The 24,679-nt window shown below is 35.4% G+C and overlaps 1 protein-coding gene across 1 annotated transcript in view; it reads left to right on the top strand.

Annotated features, from left to right (window-relative positions):
- Positions 1–24,679, top strand: part of LOC149552706 (RAD3-like DNA-binding helicase protein) — a 108,667-nt gene that overhangs the window by 22,387 nt on the left and 61,601 nt on the right. Inside the window, exons 4-7 of the mRNA XM_089788263.1 lie at positions 13,260–13,324; positions 13,440–13,484; positions 13,580–13,680; positions 13,762–13,903. Of these exons, the coding sequence (XP_089644389.1) occupies positions 13,260–13,324; positions 13,440–13,484; positions 13,580–13,680; positions 13,762–13,903 (353 nt within the window). The remainder of the gene's footprint in view (positions 1–13,259; positions 13,325–13,439; positions 13,485–13,579; positions 13,681–13,761; positions 13,904–24,679) is intronic.

Raw genomic sequence — 24,679 nt, 5'->3', positions numbered from 1 at the left:
CACCATTTGAATCTTTGCAAATTTCATTTGAAATCTCTACAGTTTATAGCAGCGCCTTTCTTGTTACAAATCTGTCGTATATTGTTCTTCTTGCCGAAGTTGATGGTTTCATTTACACACTATGATTACGCTTGGTAATCAATTTGAAGAAGAGCCGATACACAAGTGTCTAGCAAGACTCCAGACTTCATTTCCATATTTATCTAGGTTATGTGGAATATCCAAATCCAACATTGCAATATGTTTTATAATAGTTATTATTGCAAACTGATTTTTATAGCAGTTAGATATAAATCCAGATTATGAAGCAAATCATCCTTGTTTATAATATCATTAGTTAAGAAGAATAAAAGCCAAGTAACCATGTTATTAATTCATGGATCATTATGCCATTGGAGATTAGAGTTAAACAATATTTTCTACAAATCTTTAAGAACATCTTTTTCAAATCACAGATTGAGATAAGCTGGAAACATATAATAGTCTTTTATTAGTTAAGGATCAATAGAAAGAGCTGGTTGCTTTGAGATTCAAACACTTGGGACTCACTTAATTGTATAGCCAAGGAAAAGGGTGAAGAGGTGAGAGAAAAGAATATGCAATAACATGAAACAGAATTAGATGTGACATAACAATGTTTATTATTTTAAAAAGGAATTATTTAATAGTTAATGCATGATCATGTTTATTATATTCTCCTGCTGTCAGGTCGAGTGGTGTGATTAGATACCAAGATGCTCAGTGGTTGACAAGGTGTTCCATGTCTATTTCGGGTAGGGAGGGCCTTTCTTGCTAGAGATTGTGTGGGAATAAGTTATGGTCCAAGGTTGGGTGGTTAAGCCCCTGACAATGTTTCCCCTCTCCACAAGATGTCGGATGTGCATCAGATAAAGATAAGCTATGCATTCAAACGTTTGTCGGAAGCAGGCATTTTTACTTTTATCATATAAATATTCAAGTAGAAGGTAAGATTAATTGAGTTGTATTATTGTTACAGTTACTTCTTTAAATGAAAGCAACTCTTATCGCTAATATAACTGGCAACTAGTTAGATCGGTTGATCTTCTAACTATACGTGAAATATATTTATTTGTGAGAGATAGATTTATTTGATGGATTGTTATTTCAGTCTTTCATTTATAAGAATAATGATTATGAGCATATCTTCTAATCTTATGTTATTGCCACAATTAAGAAATCGAAAGGAAAGGAATGATGCAGTGGTATCTGATGCCCTAAATGATTCAATAGTAATTGATACAGTGGTATCTGAAGCCCTAAATGATATAGTGGTATCTGATGCTCTAAATGATCCAATAGTAATTGATGCCCCAAATGATACAGTGGTATGTGATGCCCTAAATGATCCAATGGTAATTGATGCCCCAAATGATACAGTGGTATCTGATGCTCTAAATGATCCAATTATAATTGATGCCCTAATTAATACAGTGGTATGTGATGCCCTAAATGATATAGTGGTATTTGATGGTAATCGTCATTTGATATTGATATAGCGATAATTGATAGTAATCGTCATTTGAATTTGATATAGTGGTATTTGATGGTAATCGTTAATTGATCCTAAGTGATATTTGTGGACTAATCTAGGTGATTGCAAAAGCATCCCTACATTGATTTTCGGTTCAAATTCCATGGTATGTAGATTTTAATTTCCATAGTAAATTCATTGATGGTGTTTTCAATTTTTAGTTATGAAATTTTGTTTAACTGATTTTAACTGTTAATTTCATTCATATGAATGTAACTCATTTAACTGTCTTCCTATGAAAATGAAGTAATAACTGTATTTCTTTGAATATATTAGTTGTCAATTAAGGCCCGGAAAAAGTGGTTGTTACACTTCTTCTACAAGTTTCCATCTAACCTTTATCAACTTAGTAAGGAAATGTGTTGATTGGATTAATATGATTAATTGTTGGTTGGTGGTGTGTTATTTGATATTGTAATGTATTCTAAATGTGTTCTAGATGATATTCATGGAATAACAATGGTTGATGTAATTTATTTTGTAATTAGATCTCATATTGAGTTGATCTAATAAGTGTTAGAGACTTGTATAAAGAAATGAATTCATTTGTGAATTGTGAGTGAGAGTGTGTGTGTGTGTGTGTGTGTGTGTGTGTGTGTGTGTGTGTTTTGATGGAGAGAAGGATATAATGCGCTGATTATGTGAACTTGGATCAGAAACATAGGTCAAAGTTGGTTGAGCAGAGGTATGAGTGGAATCTAATAATGTACTTCAAAGGAACTGTATTTGCATAGTTGATGTTTTTAGTTAGTTCATTTTAGTGGATTGTTGTCCACTTATTGGATTATTGTCCATTTTGGGTTGTTGTCCTTGTTGTAATAGATCAATGAACTCCAAGCAAGCGCCTAAATGCATGTGCATTCTACTTCATCCTTTAACAAGGTTTTATATATGCTAGTACATCTTGTGGGTTTGATCCCCACCGAGCTTTTTCCCCAGCAAAGTTTCCATGCAAAAAAAATGGTGTTATGTGTTATGGTGTTGTTTGCCTTATATCGCAATTAATTTTTTGTTTTGATATATGGCAAATGGTTAAATGTTTTAAATCCAACGCAACTGATTACCCACCCTCCCTTACACCAATTATGTGTTGTGCATTGTTCTTTTTTTGATCGGTGTGTGTTGTGCATTGTTATTCCTTTCATACGTGATGTCTTTGTTGAAGAGAGTTGGAAATTTGACATTCCACCTTCAGGTATTGAGTTTTCGATTCTATATGTTGTACTGGCATAAAATCACATCAACAAAACTCACTCCTAAAAATTACTTAAGTTAGGCCATACCAGACTTTTGGGGCAAACTCAAAAAGGAGATGGAGAGAATGCCTCTAAAGAAAGGCAAAGAAATTATTAGAAAGAGTGAGTGTCTAATTTTATTAGGTTGGGATATGTCATATCACATTGCATTTGAAACTATCAAGAGGCATGAGGGCACTGGTTCATTGAATAATGAAGAAAATGCAAATAATTTGTATTTTGGATCTGGATTTGATCCATACACTAATGCCTTGGCCATATGGGTCAATTCTTTAGCTACAAAAAAGCCTATGATCATCTAGAACTAAATTAAATTTACTAGAGGCTTAGTTATCAAGAAACTTAGAGATACAAGTGCTACTCAAGTTACTACCCTAACAATACATTTTGCAATGGTTACAAGAGTAACAGAAAAAATTGCAAGCTGATCTTGACAAGTCAAAGAGAGAGTACCTGCCATTGTAAGAAAAGTTAAATGTTGCTACAAGTGCTTTTCCTCCAATCTCACTCTCTTTACCCTCAAGAGAAGAAATAAAACTCATAAAGGAGCTAGAAGAAAGTAGAAATAGCGGACAAAAGGCTATGAAATAATTGAAGCTAGTAAAACCTAGCTTTGTTACAAGTCTGCTAGATAAAAAAAATTGGACAAAAATATGTAACATGTTGACAAGACTTGTGAAATTTATAATGCCTTAAGGAACATATTTGTGGAGCACAATAGGAAGGAGACTAAATTGAAATGTTGGGAGAAGCATATGATTCCCAAGATTAAGGCATTCAACATTCTTCTGTATCAGTGATGCTATGCTGTTTTATCTCAAATGTTTGTTAAGACATCTTAAAAAAGTTGAAGATATTATTGTTAGGAAAATAAATTCTCTTGAGAGTCTAAAACATTCCCTTGTGCCATCATTTTGGAAAGAAGATGGGACATTGAAAAGCCAAGTAAAGTGGAGATATGACTTTTTGCAAATTATTACCCCCATGATTCTTGCCTTCAATGAAGATGAAGTGAAAGTGCTTGATAATTTGAGTTCGGCCTTGGATAAATTGTCACAACTAAAGTTTGGTCTGATAACAATTATTGCTTCAACCAGCTAAGTCATTGGTAAAGAGTATAATGAGCATATGGTCAATATTAACCAACTCTTACCTCCACAAATTTAAATGAAGGAAAAACAAAATGCAGTTTTGATTTGCATTTCAATCGGTTGTCAGATTTTTAATGACACATCTAAATCATTGGTGACAATAAGGAACAATATTCTTTGAATTTGTTCAACATTTTGTTTGTTTTCTTATTTTGGGTCCATTGCACAACAAGCTGGTAGGATCAGGTTATCATCAAAGAAGGTGCAATCAGTTTCAGCATTTTCAAGGTCTACAATTATCTGCAGCAATCGTAAAGTAGTATTTTGTCTTCTAGTAGTTATGCCTTGGTGGCATATTCATTTTTGTAATTAACATTTAAGCTCTAAGTGTATTCGCTCCCCTTGTTCTGAATTTCAGTTCTGATTAGGCAGTTTTTGTATTGTGTCAAGTCTAGAGTCTCTGGATGATACTTGTGGTCTGTAATTGCTCAAATTTGTATAGAAAATTTCAGATCTGGACATGAATTTCAAAGAAATTGACAGTACAGAATTGTCTCCAAGATGTATACTCAAGTTTACTTGAATACAAAGTATCAAGGATATTCTGAATTCATCTTTGCAACATTGTTATGATGCGTATTTTGTTTATGGCTTCTTCAAAGGAAAGAATTAAATGCTTTAGACAAATGTAATGTTTATGGAGTCAAATGTTATGGATCTAAAGAAGAATTTCTGTGATTTCTATATTGAGGATTCTTTAACGTAGGTATGTACTGTTTTGAGTTAACTTATTAGAAGTGTACACTTATTTTGTGCAACATGAACTTAAAACCCTAAAATAGGCGCTGATCTATTAAATAACCTTTGGTTCATAAACAATCTTCAAGTATCAAATTCTTCATAATTTTTGTTTTTGTTTTAAGATTAGGTTAGACTAGAAGTGTTCTCAAAGCCAGTAAACATTTGATTTCCAAGCATCAAACCAATTTGGAATACATGTTACATTTATTTGGTATTTTTCATTGAGAACTTGTCTACAATTCACAATAACTGGTCATGATATGATGCAATCAATATATATTGTTAAGAAGAACCCACCTAGGTTTTGCTGGACCTAAAGAGAAAATGATAACAATCTTATGAGTGTTCTTTTCTAATTTGACACTGATCTAAGGAACATAATAATTGAACTTGGCTAATTCATAGATTTTCTTTGGCAATTAGTTGGATTTTTCAGTTGGAAGAGAGTAGGAAATCCTTGAAGTAAATGAAAACTAATGTAGGATTAACCTCTAAAGGAAACTTCTAGTAGGGCAAAGTGACGCAAAAAAGTAATAAATGTTTATAATTATTGTTCATATATTCATTCTACTATTTTTCTTTTTTTGATATGTAAGTGTTGCGAAGGGGATAGTTCTCATATAATCAATTTTCTACGAAAGAGCTAAAAAAAGTTGCTCTTGTAAAAATGCTTTAGGCTTGTAAAAGGGTGCATTATACTTTAGATTTGAGCTATTAACAACAATTTTGGAATGTAATCGAAAAAGTCTTTTGTTTTCCTTTACAGCACATTCCATCTAGAGAGAAGTAAAGAAGATTTCTCATTTATTATAGACCAGTGACCCTCCCCAAGAAAAAAGGGTGTTAGACAAGATAAAAAGGGCAACCCATTCTATGAGTTCTCACTTCCATCACAACATAAAGTCTGTTCGAGAATTGAAAAAGATTTCTTCGATGTCATCCCAAGCCTTGAAGGTTGTTCAATTTTTTATTTTTCAACTTGATTAGCTATGGAGGAAGATAGAGGACTTTCCTAAGGTCCATCTAGAACGAAATTTTATGCTAGGGTAACATTTTACCATGTAGCTTGATCATTGGAATAGAAATTGAAGCATTCCACAACAATGTGTCCTATAGCAAAACTCTAACAACATAGAAAGGACAAGCCTTTATAAAATGTAATGTTTGTAGGAATTTTTGAATTATCATGTTCAACAATAACTCATGTGAAAGCTATTTGTAAGACCTAAAGCATCATGAACAATTGTGTTGCTGAGAGTATTACAAATAGCCTCAAAATGCGTCAAACCAAAATTGGAGCCCGAGGTTTGGAGGACGAATTCACATAGGTCTAGCCATGATTTGAGCATGATGACATTTTGCCCTAGATCTAGTGTTTACCTTAGAGCGTGACATTTTGATCTCTCTCATAGTGAAAAATTTAACAATGCATGGTATATTTGAAGACTAACATTTAATAAAGGCATCCAAGTGTCAATGATCCATTTGTGTAGGTTTGGAAGAGCAGGCTGCAAGTGATTGATTTTGCTATTTAAAGTGAGACCTAAACCATGTGCCTGTAAAAAGATTTGCTTTATTACAGTTTATTTTTTATATGATCCTTGAAATCAAGGGTAGGGGCTTCGATATCATAGTTAAGGGTTATTTCCCCCCTTGCGAATAATTTGAGGCAATTTAAGGTGGTGGGAAAGGAGTATCTTGATTAGAAATTGATGCAAGTAAAGCTAGCTAATAGATTAGTAGGTTGCAATTTGGGCCTTAAGACAAAAGCAAGAGGCCTGCAAAGGAGATTAGGGCACGATACATTCTTCCAAGGAGATTAGGGCATGATAAATTCAATAATAAAGAAGGGCCACTTTTCTCTAGCAGGATGGCCACAAATGCCCATACAACAATACAACCAACTAAAAGTAATATATTCTTGAATCTAAGTTTATGGCTTATAAGTTGTGCATTTTAATTTTTAATTTTGTAATTTTAAAGTTGTAAATGAGACTAATTGTTTTTGTTTTCCCTTATTTCAGATAGATGGTGGCAAATGTTTGGGCCCACAAACCCAGAACTTTAACAAAGTGCCATTCGTATTTTGAGTTAGTCAGGTAGCGCTTCTGGATGTGAGCTCAATTGGTTCATGTTCGAGCATATCCATTTAAAGAGGACAAATAGTTTGTCTGTGCAGAGGCTGAATGATCTTGTCTTTGTTCATTACAACCTCTGTCTTAGGATGACAGATTTTTGGCACTGACTCCTCTTCGATCATTCTAGAGGAGATTGATCTAGAAATAGAGTGGCTTAGTGAGGCTGTGGATCCGGTCTTCACTGAGGCAAACCATGAGTGGGTTGACTAGGTAGATAGAGAGGGTAAGGCTGTGGCCTTGGTAGAGGAGGTAACTAGAGCATGTTGTTTGTGAGCCCATCTTACATGCGAGGGCTATGACTCAGTAGTCCTTTAGGACTTATCTTAGACGCCTTTGTAGAAGGTAGATAGGATACTCAGAGGTTGAGGTTGAAGTTGTGACCGAGCTTGAGGATGATGATGAGGCTTGAGCGAGAGCCTTGTTTTTCATTTTGTTTACATATACTGATAGACATACGTTTCATGGATCATTATCTTGCATTTATGATTTGATGTCCTATGGATCTTCATCTTACATACATTCTATGATTTGACTCATTATGATCCTACGATTTTTGTGTACTTAAGCTACAATTTACATTTTACATGTAACATATGTGATGGATTTATCATTTATGTTCCTTGTTTATGTATGTTAGCTTTTATTGATGATGTTATACTGTTTAAGTTATATTCAATAAAGGGTGCATTTAATAAGTTTTTATTAGTTAAAATCTCTAAATTTCAAGGGTATTTAAAATTTGCCCAGTCGATTCTGATTCATGGCCGATTCTCGATTTGATTCGCCCTTGTCGATTCTGACTTGATTTCGATTCTCGTTACTTTGACTAGATCAATAGATTCTTTTAATTCAATAGGCTGCGTTTGATTCTCGGAAGAAGATCTAGGAGCAGTAATTTCCATATCTTGAGCTGTCTCTTGTTCTTCCCTATCTATCACCATAGAAGGCACTTTTGATCTTTTAAAGGCTACTTTTTCTTCAAACGATACATCCCTGCTGATTTCTATCTATTTTTGTCTTTGGATGTAGATCATGTAGGTCTTAGAAGACTCACTGTAACCAACAAAATATCTTTCTTGCATGAAAGTTATAGCTTAGATCTTTTATCTTATGGCAATGAATATATATAGGACACTCGGAAAATTCTGAAGTGACTAACTTCAAGTTTAATAGCTGCGAATGCCTCTTGAGGAGTATGGTGCATGAATATAAATAGGACACTGAAAATTCTGAAATGACTGACTTCAAGTTTAATGGCTGTGAATGTCTCTTTGTCATTATTCAAAATTTGATGCAGAATTCGGTTTTGAACATAAACAACTATTCTACAAGCTTCCACCCAAAAGAAAGTTTGCAGATTTGGATTATGAGCCATAGTTTTAGCTACATCAACAGTGGATCCATTCTTTCTTTCTACAACTCCATTTTGTTGTGGGTTATATGGAACACAAAACTACCTCTTGATCCCTACCTCAATACAATTTTTCTGAAAAACTTTAAAAGTATATTCCCCTCCATTATTTGATCTTAAAACCTTGATGCTTGTTTCAGACATATTCTCAACTTGAGCTTTGAACTCTTTAATTCTAGAAAGAACTTTATCAAACTCCTTAGATCTCGAGAAATGAATGTTGGCCTCATGAGAAAATTCATCAATAAAAATCACATAGTACCAAAAACCACTTAAAAATGCAACAAACATAGGTCTACATAGTCTAGAATGAATCAGATCTAAAATTTTGTTCGCGCTACTTTCCCTATTGTTAAAAGGACCTTTAATATTCTTACTTAGGGCACAACCTTTGCAAATACCATCATGCTCTTGATTAAGCTTTGGAAGACCAAGAACCATCTTCTTCACAGAAGGACGAGTTCTGAAATTTAAAAGAGCAAATCTTCTAGGCCACAAGTCTCCAATTGAATCATGAGCTAAAGTTTTGAATACCGTTTTCTTCTAGTGCAATATGTACTCTGAATTTCCATGATGTGAAATTCGATGCACCATTCAGCCTATCTTCAATCTTGAGTCCATTAACCATTTTTGAAACTTGAAAGAACCAAACTAGGATAGAAGAAAAGAATATTTCGCTGCTTGAATAATTGTGGTTTTGGATCTTTACTTAAACCCGCTCTTATGCCATGTTAAATTTGAACCAAAACAGCATACAATAAAGAATAGATATCTTCAAAATATGATGACCAGATAGAGACAAGTATTTACCTAGGGAAAACCCTCCACTTGAGGGTGAAAAATCTAGCCACACCAAAAAGCAATCCTTTAATGAATAATAACAGAGTCTAAAAACAAAAATCAGAACCTCTTGAGTCTGCACACTTTATAAATAATAGCCAATACTATCTTTACAATAAGAATGAATCTACAATTGGAAGAATTACGAACATGAAGAATGTTACATACAACATTAATAATGAAACAACATTCCTATCTTCTGTGTACAGAACTAATGTAACAACTAGTTTTCTTGGGTCTTAATTAACAACTAACATATTCAAAGAAATACAGATATTACTTCATTTTCATAGGAAGAGAGTTAAATTAGTTTCGTTCATATGAAAGAGATTGATGGTTAAAATTATTTTAACAAAATTTCTTAAGTAAGAAAACACCATCAAGGAATTTACTATAGATATTAAAATCCACATACCATGAAATTTGAACCAAGAAATCATTGTAGGGATGCTTCTGCAACCACCTAGGTTAGTCCACAAATTCCACTATAGCAATATCAAATAACAATTACCATCCAATACCACTATATCAAAATCAAATGACGATTACCATTAAATACCACTATATAAAATTAGGGCATCACATACCATTGTATCAATTGGGGCATCGATTACCATTGGATCATTTAGGGCTTCAGATACCAATGTATCACTTAGGGCTTTAGTTACCATTGGATCATTTAGGGTTTCAGATACCACTGTATCACTTAGTGCTTCAATTACCATTGGATCATTTAGGGCATTGGATACCACTATATCAATTAGAGCTTCAGATACCACAAAATCAATTAGGGCTTCAGATACCATTGTATCAATCCATTCCTTCCGATTTCTTAATTGTGGCAATAACATAAGATTAGATGATATGCTCATATTTATTATTCGTATAAACAAAAGATTGATATAACAATCCATTAGATAAATCTTTCTCTCGCAACTAAATGTAAAGTAACTGTATTGATGATAAAACTCAATTAATCTTACCTTAGTCTTGCAATTTACATCATAAAAGTAAAAATACCTGTTTCCGACCAAAGCTTATTTTTGTCTGTGGTACGTCCAACAACTTGGGGAGAGGTGAAACATTGTCAGGGGCTTAACCACCCAACCTTGGACCATAACTTATCCCCACACATTCTCTAATGAGAAAGGCCCTCCCTACCTGGAATTGGACTTGGAACATCTGTCATCTATTGAGCATCTTGGTATTTAAAATACACCATTCAACTTGATAGCAAGAGGAAACAATTAACAGGATCATGCATGAGCTATTAAATGGTTTTTAAAAAAAAATGATAAACATTCTTATGTCATATCTGATTCTGTTTCATGTTATTGCAGATACCTTCCTCTCACCTCTTCACCCTTTTCCTTGGCTACACAGCTGGGTGAGTCCCAGGTGTTCGGAATTCTTAGAATCAACCGGTTCTTTCTATTGATTCTCAACTGTTTCATAAATTAACATATATTCCAGCTTATCACAATCTATGATTTGAAAGATTATATTCTTTAAAGATTTTAGAATTGATTGCTTAATTCTAATATCCATTGGCACAATTCATTTATGGTTTCATAGTATGGTTACTTGGCTATCATTTGCCATGAACGAAGCTAATTTTAAAGAAGTTCAATCTGTAAATCAAACAAGATATCATCATGACAAATGCAAAAATTTGCTGCTATGAAATTCAATATTATTGAACCTTCTATACAAGGAAAATCAAGTTGGAAATATTGTTTCGGGTGTTTCACAAAACCTGGACAAATTGATGATATTGTCATGCTGAACCCTTAGCTACTTCGCCACACCTTAGTTGCAAGGATCAAGTCTCAACTCCTACCAAAATAACACTCGAGATTCCTAGCAGCATGTCTGAAAGGGCATGAATTCGTGGGAAGGATTATTGCCATGGCATAGACTGGTATCAATAGGGTTTTCGGCTCTTCTTCAAATGGATTACCAGGCGTAATCACAGTGTGCAATTGAAACCGTCATCTCTAGCAAAGAACAATATATAGCCGACTTGCAACAAGAAAGATATTGCCAAAAATTGCAGAGATTTTGAATGAAGTTGTAGAGATCCATCTAGTGAATGAAGCCGGAAAACTATGAGCAAAAGAAAAAAGGACGAAATTAATGGAGGAATCCGATTTGATAAACAAAGCCAATTGTGAAGGTAGTCGGGTGCTTAGAAAGGATACCCCGCCTCTCCCTCACGACTTCTTATAAAAAGAAAGAACACGAGATTCCTTGGCTTCAGCTAGTTACAAAAGATTATAGCTGATTCAAATTCCAAATGTTATAATTCGATTAAGACAAAGAAGAGGAAAAGAAAATTTAAATGGTTGGAAGATAAAGTTGGAAAGATTATAAGACAATTCAAATTGCCAAATATTAAATCAATTTATCATGTGTTAATTGGTTAAAAGCAAGAATATTAAAATGGAAAGAAATAGAGTTGGAAGTTTGTAAATCGAATATTATAATAATTCAAATATTATTATAATCTTATATTTATATTTGTACATGTAAATATATTAATAGGGTGACATCATTTTATTATAAATTATTATAATATAATGGTGCCATTTCATTTTTATATCTATATGTACGTATATAGATATATCTATTATAATAATAAGGTGAAAGATCATATTAAATTCTTTGAGGTATGTTTTATATTTTAACTCAATTATTTTATGTTCCTCAAATTATTTATTTAATTAGCTCATGCGGGTCTTACAGATGTATCTGTTCCAAGTCGCTAGGTCCTCAACCCATCTGCCCAGTGATGGTGATGCTCCTATGTCTAATTCTTTTCTGACAATGCTTCCACCCCTTCGACGAGTTTCCTGCAAGGAAATTCTCCGCAATTAAATCATATTATCATAACAAGTTATAAATAATCATAATGGCTAGCTGCCTTTTCAATTCCATGAATTCATGATATCAACTAGCATGTTATCTTCACATGAAATTATAATGACTAACCATCTTATCATTTCACAAGATTATAACCAATTTAACTTTCAACTGACTTCATGTGAACCTCAATGGCTATATTTCAAATTAGGTCAAAAATTGGGATGTAACAACTAATCACAGAATAATGAACAATGCTGATCAACAATACTCAATTTTCAATATGATCCTACAGCAATCCTCTGCACAAACAATGATCTCAGAACAAGTCGCTTCAATAGGAAGAATAATAATCCTTCTACTAAAAGAAAAACTGCAACTATGATCTTTGTCTTCCATGACCAATGAACAGATTGCAGTTGTGTAAGGAGGAGACATTTCATTCTCCAGAACTGGGAGACTCTTCATAGTCTTCAATTGTTCACCAAACAAGGATAAACAAAAGGACATCATCTTGAACTCATAGAAGATGAGCTGGAGCATTGTGACTCTACAAAGGCAGCAACGACTCTTCAACATAGATAAACTGTTCAAGGTATAAGACTCTTCACAGTCTAAGTCATCCGACCATAAGGAAGACATAGGCATCACGCCTATACAACCTGTACTCCGATGCAAAGATTTCAGGAATAGCAGAGAACTCTTGCAATGACCAAACTTCAACATGACAAAGATAATATATTTAAAAATAGTTGTTTACATGAATGAATTCTCAGTTAACTCATAAAATTATAATTTGAGGATCTCCAAATAAATTTAGTGTAACTGTTCTCTTTTATGAACAAGTTCAGTACTTATAAGTATCTGTATCTATTCTATCAGAAGATGTCTCATGAATTTGTCTTTGGAGAGGATAATATTGCTATTTTCCCCTGCCATACCATATTGTGCTCCCTTTTATTGTGACTGGTTGTAAAAAAAAAACCATACCTCACTTTTAAGATTCAATTGTAGAGTACCTAGTTGTTTTGACATCTATGCAGTCGTAATTTGCATTCAGACTGTTATTTGATCATTGGTATTATCCCCTTTCAGTTTGATTAGACACCAAGCACTCAAACTTTGCTTACTGTGCTATTGTTTTGGTTGATATATATCCAATGAGCTGCAATAATATTTAGTTTTGATTTGTGTGCAAAGAGTTTCTATGCTAATCATAAATTTCTAGGTTTAAAGTGATTTTCATTTACTTATGAATTTCTGATTTTAATTATACTGATATGCTTTGAATTTTTATTGGACTTACAGGCCTCACGAAAGCACTATTGTACCAACAAACGTGTATGTTCAAAAAAGAATGTTGATGAGGAATGGTAATATTTTGGATTTGATGTTTGAGAATGAAAAAATGCTTGGTAACATAACCACTTTCTTTTGAGTTTGTTCATAAAGATAATTTAACCATTATTGTCTATGCTGGTATTGCAGCAAACTTTTACTGAAGGACACTGAACAATCTTGTCGGCAATTTAAGTATGTTGCTACCTACCTGAGTTTGATTTCGAAAAGGAAAACATTGTTCACTATACTCAAGCCATAATGATCTTTTATATTATTTTTGGCATTAGGTTTGCATACAAAGTCAAGTATCACGAATCCCTTAAGAAAGGAGGCTGTAATGAAGTTCATGACATTGAGGACCTTGTCAAAGTTGGGCACATGGTGAAAGGTTAGAAAATTTTCCCAAAGTTAAACCTGTTTTATGAGATTAGTTACCAGTGCAAATAATATAGTGTTCTGTTATTTGCAGGCTGTTCATATTTCGCAGCTCGAGATATGGCTTTGTCAGCTCGACTTGTTTTTTGTCCTTACAGTTACATCTTAAATCCCATTATTCGTAGAGCCATGGAGGTGGATGTGAAGGGAGATATTGTGATTCTAGATGAAGCTCAGTATGCCTTCTGAACATTAGAACCACTTTGTTGGGTAGTTATAAAAAAATTATAATCATCTTGGAGATTTTATTATTCTCTTTTATATGTTTATCTATCTACACATGTCTGCAGTATATTCAATTTTATGGCAACCTAAATATATTGCATCAGTTTCAGTATTTTTTCAACTGTTTTTTTGCTATTGTAGCTATGGCAGTAATTTCTGCTAATATAGACTTTTTCACTCTTAAATACTAGGTTTTATTGTGCTTGCATATTCATCTTCTTGCTGGAACTCTACCAAGATCAACATATTTTTTAATAATAGAACAAAAAGATTACTCATTTGTGTACTTGCAGTTTTGGTTTTGGCCTGTTGTGGATTATGTTTAAGTAAGCTCTCCTTTGATATTACCAAACTTTTGTTAGGTTCTCTCCTTTGGCTTACTACACTATTGTTTTACAATGCCCTTCGGCATTACTGGTCTTTTTCAGTTCTTACATCTTGTATTTTAAAAAACTTGCCACATTTCCAATTCTCGAGAAAGTCATGCTATCTCCATCTAAATGCTAAGGTTCCTGAAGCAACACTTTTTTTTTTCCAAATTGTGAATTGTACTTTTTAATCTGTTGCTTATATATGTTAAGATTATAGCTACAGTCAGATTGATTTAATCTTAAGATACAATGTTGATATGTATATATATAAATATTTTATATTTAATGCATGTTGTGGTTAGTTGGTGACAACACGGGAGTTTGTTCCCTTCTAGTTGTCACACTTATCTTCTACCACCTTCCAGCTTGTTCTACAAGCTTCCATGAGCTCTTTATATTCGAGCTCTCTCTCATTGTAATAACAACATCATAACATCATTTCTTATTGTAAATACATTTCTTCTTGTGTTTGCATTATGATGGCTCTCATGTCCGTTTAGGGTTTTTTTGCCCGTGCTCCATGCTCTTCCCTTCTATGGCTTCTCTTTGACAGGTTTCGCATGCAGGTGATCTTGGCGTCTTCGGAGTTGGCTTTCCTCAACTCCAACATGGTATCAGAGCCTTCCTGCTGCAGCTTCGTTGAAGAAATTTTGAAGCTGTGCTTTGAAGTCACAAACCCTAGTTTGTTTGTGCAATTTTTCTTCAAATCAGGGGATCAGCGAATTTTCGGAGCATTTTCAGCCCAAACGGACATCACCATTGGATCCGGAAGGCCGTTTGCAGTCAGGATTCTTATAAAGCTTTTCATTTTTGGACACAGGGCAATTTTGGCAATTTTTTGAGGCCTCCAGGGTTGCTGCCGTACGGATCGTACGGACGCAGGGCTTGAAAAAAACAAAAAAAAATTATTTTGCAGCGCTGCCGCCGCGCCACCTGCGCGCAGCCCGCAGCGGCCGCAGCAGGCAGCGCCGCCCGCGGTCCGCCGCGGCCCGGCCGCCTCCCGGCCGCCGCCCTCCGTCGGCGGCTCCTCCGTGTTCGCCGCCCTGCGGCCACCTCCTCCTGGTTCCGCAGCTCCTGCGGCCGCCTCCGCCCGCCAGCTGTGCAGACAACTCTGCAGCCGCGTCAGCACTTTTTCAGCTACTGCGGAGGTGACACGTGGCATGGGCGCCACATGGCACCTTGCCACGTGAACCCGCCACGTCACCCTTGCCACGTCAGTACTGCCACGTGGCAATGCCACGTGGCACTCTTTTTTGCTGCGACGGCCACCAAACCGTCAATTTTAAGCTCTGGTTATGCTAACGTCAGCATGACGTCATCAGCATGCATCATCTATCCTTGCATGCACCTCTCCTGATTCACTTTTGGACCTACTTGTGGTTTTTTGGCCATAACTTTTGCATACGGAGGTATTTTTCCGATCCGAAAGAAGTGCCGGAAAGCTGGTTCCGAGATGGAGATTTTGGTGCAGGTATTTTTTGGTTTTGATGCATTTTTACTGCCCGTTTTTTCTGTTGAAGTCCGAAGTCCTGTTTTTGACTCCGGCATGCATATCTTTTGCGTCCCATGTCTATTTTTTGAAAACTTTATATTTCTGGAAAGCTGGTGCTGTGTTCTTTTCAGAAATGTAGTCCTTTTTCTTCGTTTTTGGCCTCTTCTCTTTCTATCATAGTTTTGGCGTTTTTGCTCTATGGTGGATATTTTGAGTGTTTTAGGCCTGAGGATCGTTTTCCTGGCATGGTTTGCTTTCTTTTCGGCTGTACTTTCTTTTGGTTCAGCTCTTTTTTCGTTTTGATCATTGTAGCTATCATTTTGAAGCACTTCTTTGTATCGCACTGAGATAAAGTGTCACTTTTGCATTCTGGGAGTCATGAACGTTGTTTTGAGTCAGTTGTACTTGCACTATTTCATAAAGCACCATGGGGGGGATTATTTGTTTACTGTTTTAGGCATTCTCCCTTTGTCAAGTGAGTGTCCCTTCCACGACATTAGCCCCATGCAGAGTCAGTTAGACCGTGTCTTTATCGGTGTCTGTATCTCTTTTCCTCTCTCCTCGTTCTTGGTTCGTTTGCAGGAGATTTGGCTCACCTTCTCAGTTGCCTGTCATCACACCCCGTCTGCATTAAGGGGGGGTTATGCTGTGTTCTAATGCATCCATGGTTCGATGGTTCGATAGTGTGAACTATGTATTCAGTGGTTGATCCTACATACAAGGCGATTGCAGTGGCTGGCTACCTATGCATTTCGGTGAGATGGATCATCTACCATATAGACATGCTCGGTTCGTGCCTTCTTCTTCCATGGAGGTTCTTCTAATCAGCAGTTTGACAGATTTGCGGCTTCTTCCTGCTTCAGTGATGCTGCTTCTTCATGATCACTCTTTGTTCTTGTTTTAGGGGACAATTTCCCTAGTTGGAGACTTCTTCAGCTCTTCACTGGGTTCTTACCTCTTTTTGGGGGAGGGTTTTTCCCATGTGGTTTTCTCTCTTTCCTCGCTTACAGAGGTTGCATTTTCTTGTACATGGGTACCTAACATGGCCTCGTTGTCGGGACCCATTATGCATTTCATCTTTGTTTTGTGAGCTTAAGGCATTTCCCTAAGTTGCACTTAAGGGAGGGTGTTAGAGTAAATAATTAATATTTAATTATTTATTTTATTTCTTAAGCTTACTTAGGTCATGCATTTATTTAATATTTTATATTTAATGCATGTTGTGGTTAGTTGGTGACAACACGGGAGTTTGTTCCCTTCTAGTTGTCACACTTATCTTCTACCACCTTCCAGCTTGTTCTACAAGCTTCCATGAGCTCTTTATATTCGAGCTCTCTCTCATTGTAATAACAACATCATAACATCATTTCTTATTGTAAATACATTTCTTCTTGTGTTTGCATTATGATGGCTCTCATGTCCGTTTAGGGTTTTTTTGCCCGTGCTCCATGCTCTTCCCTTCTATGGCTTCTCTTTGACAGGTTTCGCATGCAGGTGATCTTGGCGTCTTCGGAGTTGGCTTTCCTCAACTCCAACAGTTATCTTACTTCCATTATTGAAAATATAAAATAAAGAGTTAAGTTACAATCATTTATGCTATTGTTAGTAGTAAGCATGAGTCAAATCACTAACATTCTAATTAATGTTGACATTCTCATTTATATTTCTATATGAGCTATTTGCCTTGATCTTTTCCTCTAGGAATGTTCTTACAGGAGAAGGGAGGATTGATATCAGATTCAGAGGGAGTCTGACACTTCTACAAAGGTAAAGGAGCTCGAAAGATTGATGTTCTGAGGGAGTTTGACACATTCGTCTGAAGGATTGGATAGAGCATATATTTCAGTTGATCCTTGAAGATCGTGATCATATAAGATTCATATGAAGTATGACATTTCATCAAAGGCAACTTGGGATGAGGAGCTCAGATGATTGAGTTCAAAGTCCTTGTCCATGATTGTATGACCTTAATGGGCCTATCCCCTGTGTACATCATGAGGAAGTGAAAACTTTCAAATGATTATTAGTTGTATTTGCCGAAGATATTGAAAGTTTCATTCATGTGGCACAATCATACTAAATCAAAATATTGGCAATATTGTGGACAAGTTTGAGAAAATGGAAGGACATGTTCGCTTCTACTATAAAGCTAAATGAATGTTTGGACCTTCAATGGATGAAAAGACCAAGTTGGAACTTAGAGAGGAGTTGTCATATTTAATACAAAATTGTTCAACAATATAAGAATGAGTGGAAATTTTACATTGTGGGGGGGATAATAGTCAATGTTCCATTCCCACTTGAACCTTGTTTAGAGGGAAGATGTTCCATTCTCAAATAATCTAAGAAGACAATTTTTGAATCTTCATGTGCTGATAAGTATTCTTATTTTTTACATTTATCTACTCTTTGTAGTCTCTCTTATTTGTAATTCTATACATACTATAAGAGTTATTTGCCTTGATCATTTCCTTTATGTTGAGGATATTCTTATAGGAAAAGAAGGTTGTTACTTTACATATGCTACCAAATATTGTACAGACTCAATCTAATGATAACAGTTCCAAAGACCTTGATGATCAAGATGGATAAAGTGAGGCTTTTAAAGAAAACATCTTTGGTGATTGAGATTATGAGATTCTTCTACATTAAGAGGGAGTATGACACTTCTTTGAAGGCAATTTAGGAGCTTAGAAGATTGATACTTAGAGGGAGTCTAAAAATACACGTGTGTGATTGCATGATTTTGATGGGCCTACTCTTGAATGCATCATGAGGAAGTATTGACTTATCACTAGAAAATCAAAAGATTGATATCAGATTTAGAGTGAGTTCGGCAAGCATCCTTGGGTGAAGAGAGCTTCTGAGGAAGTAACTAGAGGACCTAACTTCCCAGGATTGATGTTCAGAGAGAGGATTTTTGAGGTGCAATCCTTTGTAAATGATATCTTCTCTATGAGGAGACGTTCTAAGTAAAAATTATTGTAATGTATTCTTCTCTATGAGATAGAATTGAGGTGAAAGCCTTTGTACCACCCTATAACCTGGTTCATGGTGGTTACTATTTCACATATGATATGTAATGAAAGGTGACGATCTTTCACTGACACATATAAATAGAAGGTAACCATTGTAAGGTGACAATCTTATAAATGGTAGACTTGTTATCATGACAGATTTCATTAAGTTGTCCTAAAGTGCTGGAAGTCATGATAACAAATGTATCAATCAGAAGATAACTATTGTAAGGTGATAACTTTATCAATAGTTGATCTATCTCCTAACACCAAAATGTGTTGGAGCAAATGATATCATGGTTCTTCGGACCAGATTTTGCCAAACACTTTGATAATCGACTCATCATGGTTCTTCGGGCCAGATTTTGCTGGATACTATGAAAATCAATTTGTTATGGTTCTTCGAGCCGGATCTTGCTGGACACCATAATTTAAATCTATCATAGACCACACTTAAGGTGGTGTTCTCTTGTATTATAATTGCTTTAATTCTCTCTTTGTTAAATAGGGAGTGTTGTGCCAATAGTGGCATGTTGTGATGGTTCAGTTGTTGTGTTGTTATCCTTGCCATCAAGGTTCAGATCTCATGGGGATGAGGTCCCCTGTTTGTGGCCTCACTGGTCCATAGCTCCAGGCCAAAGCGTTTACCCCTCTTTATAAAAAAAAAAAAATAGGGAGTGTTGAGAAATTTAGTCTCATAGTCAATTAAAACAAATTTTGTATGTAATATATGTTAATATATGTATGTGCGCTGATGGATTTATGTTGATATCCTTAAATATGCCATTCTAGGAATATCACTTTCATATGATATATCTCCATATGCTTGAGAGCATATTGTGTTCCATGACAAATCCTCCCTAGCTGAGAGGGACTGTTAAGATTATAGCTACAGTCGGATTGATTTAATCTTAAGATACAATGTTGATATATATACTACACACATATATAATATTATAATATAATATATAATATACTATACATATATATTATATATAATACATATGTTATATTGTGATTTATATTGTTAATATATATTAACTAATAATGATTAATCATAGAAACATGTCTCTTAATGAGACATGTCTCCTACTCTTATATTTATAAGAGATTAGGATTTGCATTTGGAACAAATGCATAACAATGACAGTATAATTACATTTGTAGAAACCAATCCATGTTTTGATTAAGTAAAAGTAGGTTTGAAGGGGACCCGAAACCCCAAACAAAAAGAAACAAAGTCAAGAAATGGTTTGACAGGGACCAGTAACCAGAGTTTCAAAGAAAAATTTGAAGGCTGGTTTTACAAGGACCAGCAACCAAGTCAAGCTGGTTTTACATAGACCTGTAACCAACATGATTCAACAAAAACAACACGGGCCAAAAGACCAGGAAAACCAAAGACAAAAACTTAATCCAGGTCTTTAATAGCTTTAGTGATAGAATAGCCAAGGACAACAACCTCTTTGAGAGAGTGCTGAATGCACTTCACAAGGATCCGGAGGTCAGCTTTCTTAGTACTTTGTTTGATGCGCTTGCTCAAACCACCAGCCAGCATCAGAGCGTGACTAGTCGAAGTCGCTTCATTCAGAGAGGCTTTCCCTATTGACGCTATAGCAGCCAGGATGGACAAAGTAACACCTTGCATTCCCATTTTGCTATCCTTTATCAATTTTTTGAGGGAAGCTTTGTACTCTTGAAGTTTAGTTGGGATGTTATCGACTAGAGCTTCTAACTCTATCCGCTTCTTGCTTTCCTCATCCAGCTTCTCCTGTAAACTTAGGGACTTTTCTTGCAAGGAAGAAACAAAAAGGCGGAGTTTTTTGATTTCATTGTACATCCAATTGTCCAGCTCCATCCTAATATTGGCTCTATTTTTGGCTTTGTTTAGAAATTCCAATACATTGTCATAATCATTTGAATCCTGGGCATCCTCAGAAGTTGCATTCTATTGAGGGATTTCCTTGAATTCCTAGGTGGGGCTGTGGGTATACCACGATTGGTATCAACATGGCCGCTATTGGCTAGAGGGGTGTCAGCTGACACAAGATCAAGGGTAAGGGTAACAATATATATTATATTTAGTTGGTTTATTTTGTTCTTTATTTGTCTTGTGTGGATAATGGGTGAATTCTATTATGGGGACATGCCTACGAATTATGTTGAGTTAGAGAGTTTATTACATGTCTCTGAAATATTTGAAGTTTAAAAATCCAAGCACACTTCTTAGCAATATGTTAGACTGTGATAGTTTTCACAGAGACAACTCTATTTAGGAGGATGAAGATATTTCCAAATATCCTTTCTCATACTGAGCATCTTAAATATTCTACTATTGATCCACTATAGCAAGATTTTAAATACATAATTCTTTTGCTTTTTATATGTTAAAGATGGGAAAGAGTAAAAATTTACTGGCTAAACCTGAAGCAAAACCATGGTTTGGAGTCTGAACCAGAGTTGAAAACTTGCCAAAGGAAAAAACTCACCAAGACTTGAAAAAAATCGGGAAAAACTTGGGCAGTTTTTGGAAATGTAACAAACTTGCAAACTAAAAAAATTGCTCAAGATTAATTAGAAATGCATTTTTTGTTGTTGCGAAATTCAATGAGAAGATACATCCAATGAGTCATTCAATGAGAACACAAAAGAAACAAGCCGAGTCTAGATATTTTTTAAACGAAAAGTGGGTACAAAATTTCGTTCTCATGAGGAATACTGATGGCTGGAAGCAAAATAGTAAATAATTTCTATAAAACTAAAACTGATCATTACTATTACATCTCCCTCTTCCTTGCTCTACTAACAATTAAGGGAGAGATAGAAGTAGAACTAGAGGGTCTAGTCCTAGAAGCCTACACTGGGCATAATTGTGCCTTCTCATTCAGTATCTTTGATGATGTGTGTGATCCACTCTTCATCTTGGATGTAGCTCCTCTTGGAATTGGCAATGACTCCCCATCCAACTCACCGTCCTCAATGTCATCCAATGTGAAACCAAATCTACCCCCTCCTCTTCCATAGCTTTGCATCTACAAATCAGTGGTGTCATCTTCTATAAACAATGAAGGTTGCTCTTGTGATGTCTAATCACTGTAAGGATCTTTGTCCTCCAAATTATTTTGACCAACTAATTTTTATATTGCACAAATATAAGGTCATTGGGGTGTTCATGGGCTAAATTAATTCTCTTCTCTATGTGGATGGCTCAAATAAGCTCTAGATGTGCACACAATGGGGCGAGCTACAAGGCTGGCATAAGATTCCAAGGGAATTTTTTTTGAGATGGGGGGTATTTTCACCCCAACATTGCCGCCAAGCGTCTGCAAAACAAAATATTGAGAAATTAGAAGGCAAAGAGAAAAGCAAAAACATAACTTATCAATTACTTTATGTTGGACTTTGATAGTAGAAAGACAAATCTTACTTCTTTTGTTGATCTTTTGAATAGTCCTATTGCTCATATCTGCCATGTATTCTTCTTCTTCATTTGTACGAGCCCATGCCTTTGCTGCTACTTTCGTGCATAGTCCCTGTTCCTCATTTTTGATGAGCTAAAGTCTCTCTTGTGGCTTCTGCAATTTCTACTTTATACATGTGTTTGAGACATTGTGATCTCTTTGCATGTCAAGCTTACTTGCCATCATTATTACTTGGCACCATTGCTATTGATAGTTGCCTCTCTTGTTCATTGTTTGGCGTTGCATTTATTTATGGTTAATGCTTACGGTTATGAAGTGGAGAATCTTTACTTGGCTTCATTAGTCCACATCTCTTTAATATATATTTTTCATAATTGGCATCACTTCTCTAATTGTTATGTCCAGTCATACGTTAATGGAAAAGGTCTTGTATTCTCCGACGATCTTCTATTATGTGTATCAAAGATAATCACAAGAATATACATCATTTTTGGGTGTTGTGTTTTTCTGTGCAGCGTGTGAAAGGTGTTAAGAATGTTAGCTGTTGAGTGAATCGAAACATCTATTTTAGTATTGATTATTCATATTTATCTATACATTTTATATATAAACATAATTTTCTATAACCTTATATTGCAAATACCGATTTTCAGTGAGAGTGTTCTTCCTACCTTGTCATTAATAAAACCAGAGATCATAATATTCATGTCAGTTCTTACTCACTGATTACCATTGAGAGTCTTACCTTATGTTCACCCCGACTACTATTGGATGTCTTGGTTTACAATCGCTTCATTAGTAGCGGGTTGGTTTCACACTGAGTAAATCAGTTACCCTGTTTTGTCTAAACACACCGATTAATATCAGTTATCATGTGCTATCTATAACACTGATTCAGTATTGGGTTGTCATGCTTTATTACCAATTGGTGCAATTAAGGTTATGTTAAGAAATGATCACGTAGGGTCATGCCCCTACGTGATTATGCTTATATATATATATACATACATATATATATATATATATACATACATATATATATATATGTATGTATATATATATGTATGTATATATATGTATATATATATATATGTATGTATGTATGTATGTATGTATGTATGTGTACTGAACTGATTGGAATATTTTTAACAATTGCTGACAAGTAAATATATGCAGGAGTTTCGTCAAACAGTTCTCTTGCAAACACAATTACCGATCTTGTGAAATGTTCACAAAATATTAATGTTACCCCTTAAAATCATACCATTGGAATTTCATCGAAAAATTGGCATCCATGTAATACCACTAAATACTAAATTGGACTGTTATGCCTTTTTGCATTTGTAAAGTATATGTATACATAAAAGCCAGATCAAATAACAATCACTTAACGGAACAGGAAATGACAGTAAATGCTATACTTGAAATAATGCTACGTATTCCAGTTCTTTTTATTAATTGTAAAAGGACCAACCTCCAACTGATGTGCTACCCGGCTGAGTGGTCGACCTTGTGAATTCCGAGCTCCTTATGCGCAGACCACGCACCTGTATAGGAAAAAAAATGAGGTGTTTCAAATTAAGTTTAACCCACTCCTCTTCGGCTGCGATATTCCTAACCTCCAATGTCGTGAAATGGTTTACTCGGGCGCAAGCTACAGTTGGAGTTCGAAGCTTCTTCCAGTCGTTTGTATTCGCGTGATGCACAACACGACCTTCACACTCGGTGTGATAGTGCTGCCTGTAGCCACGACTTTGGTTCAATGGTGTTTATTCTTTGCACGACCCGCAAGGAAGTAAAAAACCTAATAATATAACCCCGTCCGCTGTGGGAGCTGCCGTTTTGGTGTTGCCTGATAATTTATCCGCGTACTGGTTATCTCTTGTTGGTCGTTTTAATCTCTTCAACCCTCCTTCAACCAATGACCAATGTCCGCCATGTGTAATTGTAGCGTAGGGAAAGAACTATGCACTTGGAGTACTGTCATGTTATCACCTGCGACTGAAGCAATCCGCACTCTTAGAGTTTTAATATCCAACGCTCATTGGTTGTGTTTGCCATTCCCATACACTTGTTAGCAATTCGACCCCTTCTTCACTGATTGCAATGATGTCTTCAAACTACCTATACTCACTTGTGTTGCCGATTAATGCCCAATACCACTAAAGGGTTTTCGTCCTCTAAGTCTCAGACCAGTCATATTCAAGCAACCAGTAATTTTATCTGACCATTTAATATCAATCTTCCTCTGTGTTAATCCCAATGCAAATTCGTGCATTTATAACCTCGAAATGAGAGAAAAGTACCATGTGCAAAGAATGTGGGATTAAAAGTCATTTTCGTCCTGTAGTCACTTAAAGCTATTTATAAAGTAAATAACTTTAAAACATTAAAGTGACTTAACTCTGCACCTTTAATAAAGTCC

The sequence above is a fragment of the Cupressus sempervirens genome, chromosome 6 (assembly GCF_028749045.1).
Source record: "Cupressus sempervirens isolate cs-2001-9-10 chromosome 6, ASM2874904v1, whole genome shotgun sequence".
NCBI lineage: Eukaryota > Viridiplantae > Streptophyta > Pinopsida > Cupressales > Cupressaceae > Cupressus > Cupressus sempervirens.
Note: the sequence above shows the minus strand (reverse complement) of the source record. Positions and strands in the feature narration are given on the sequence as shown.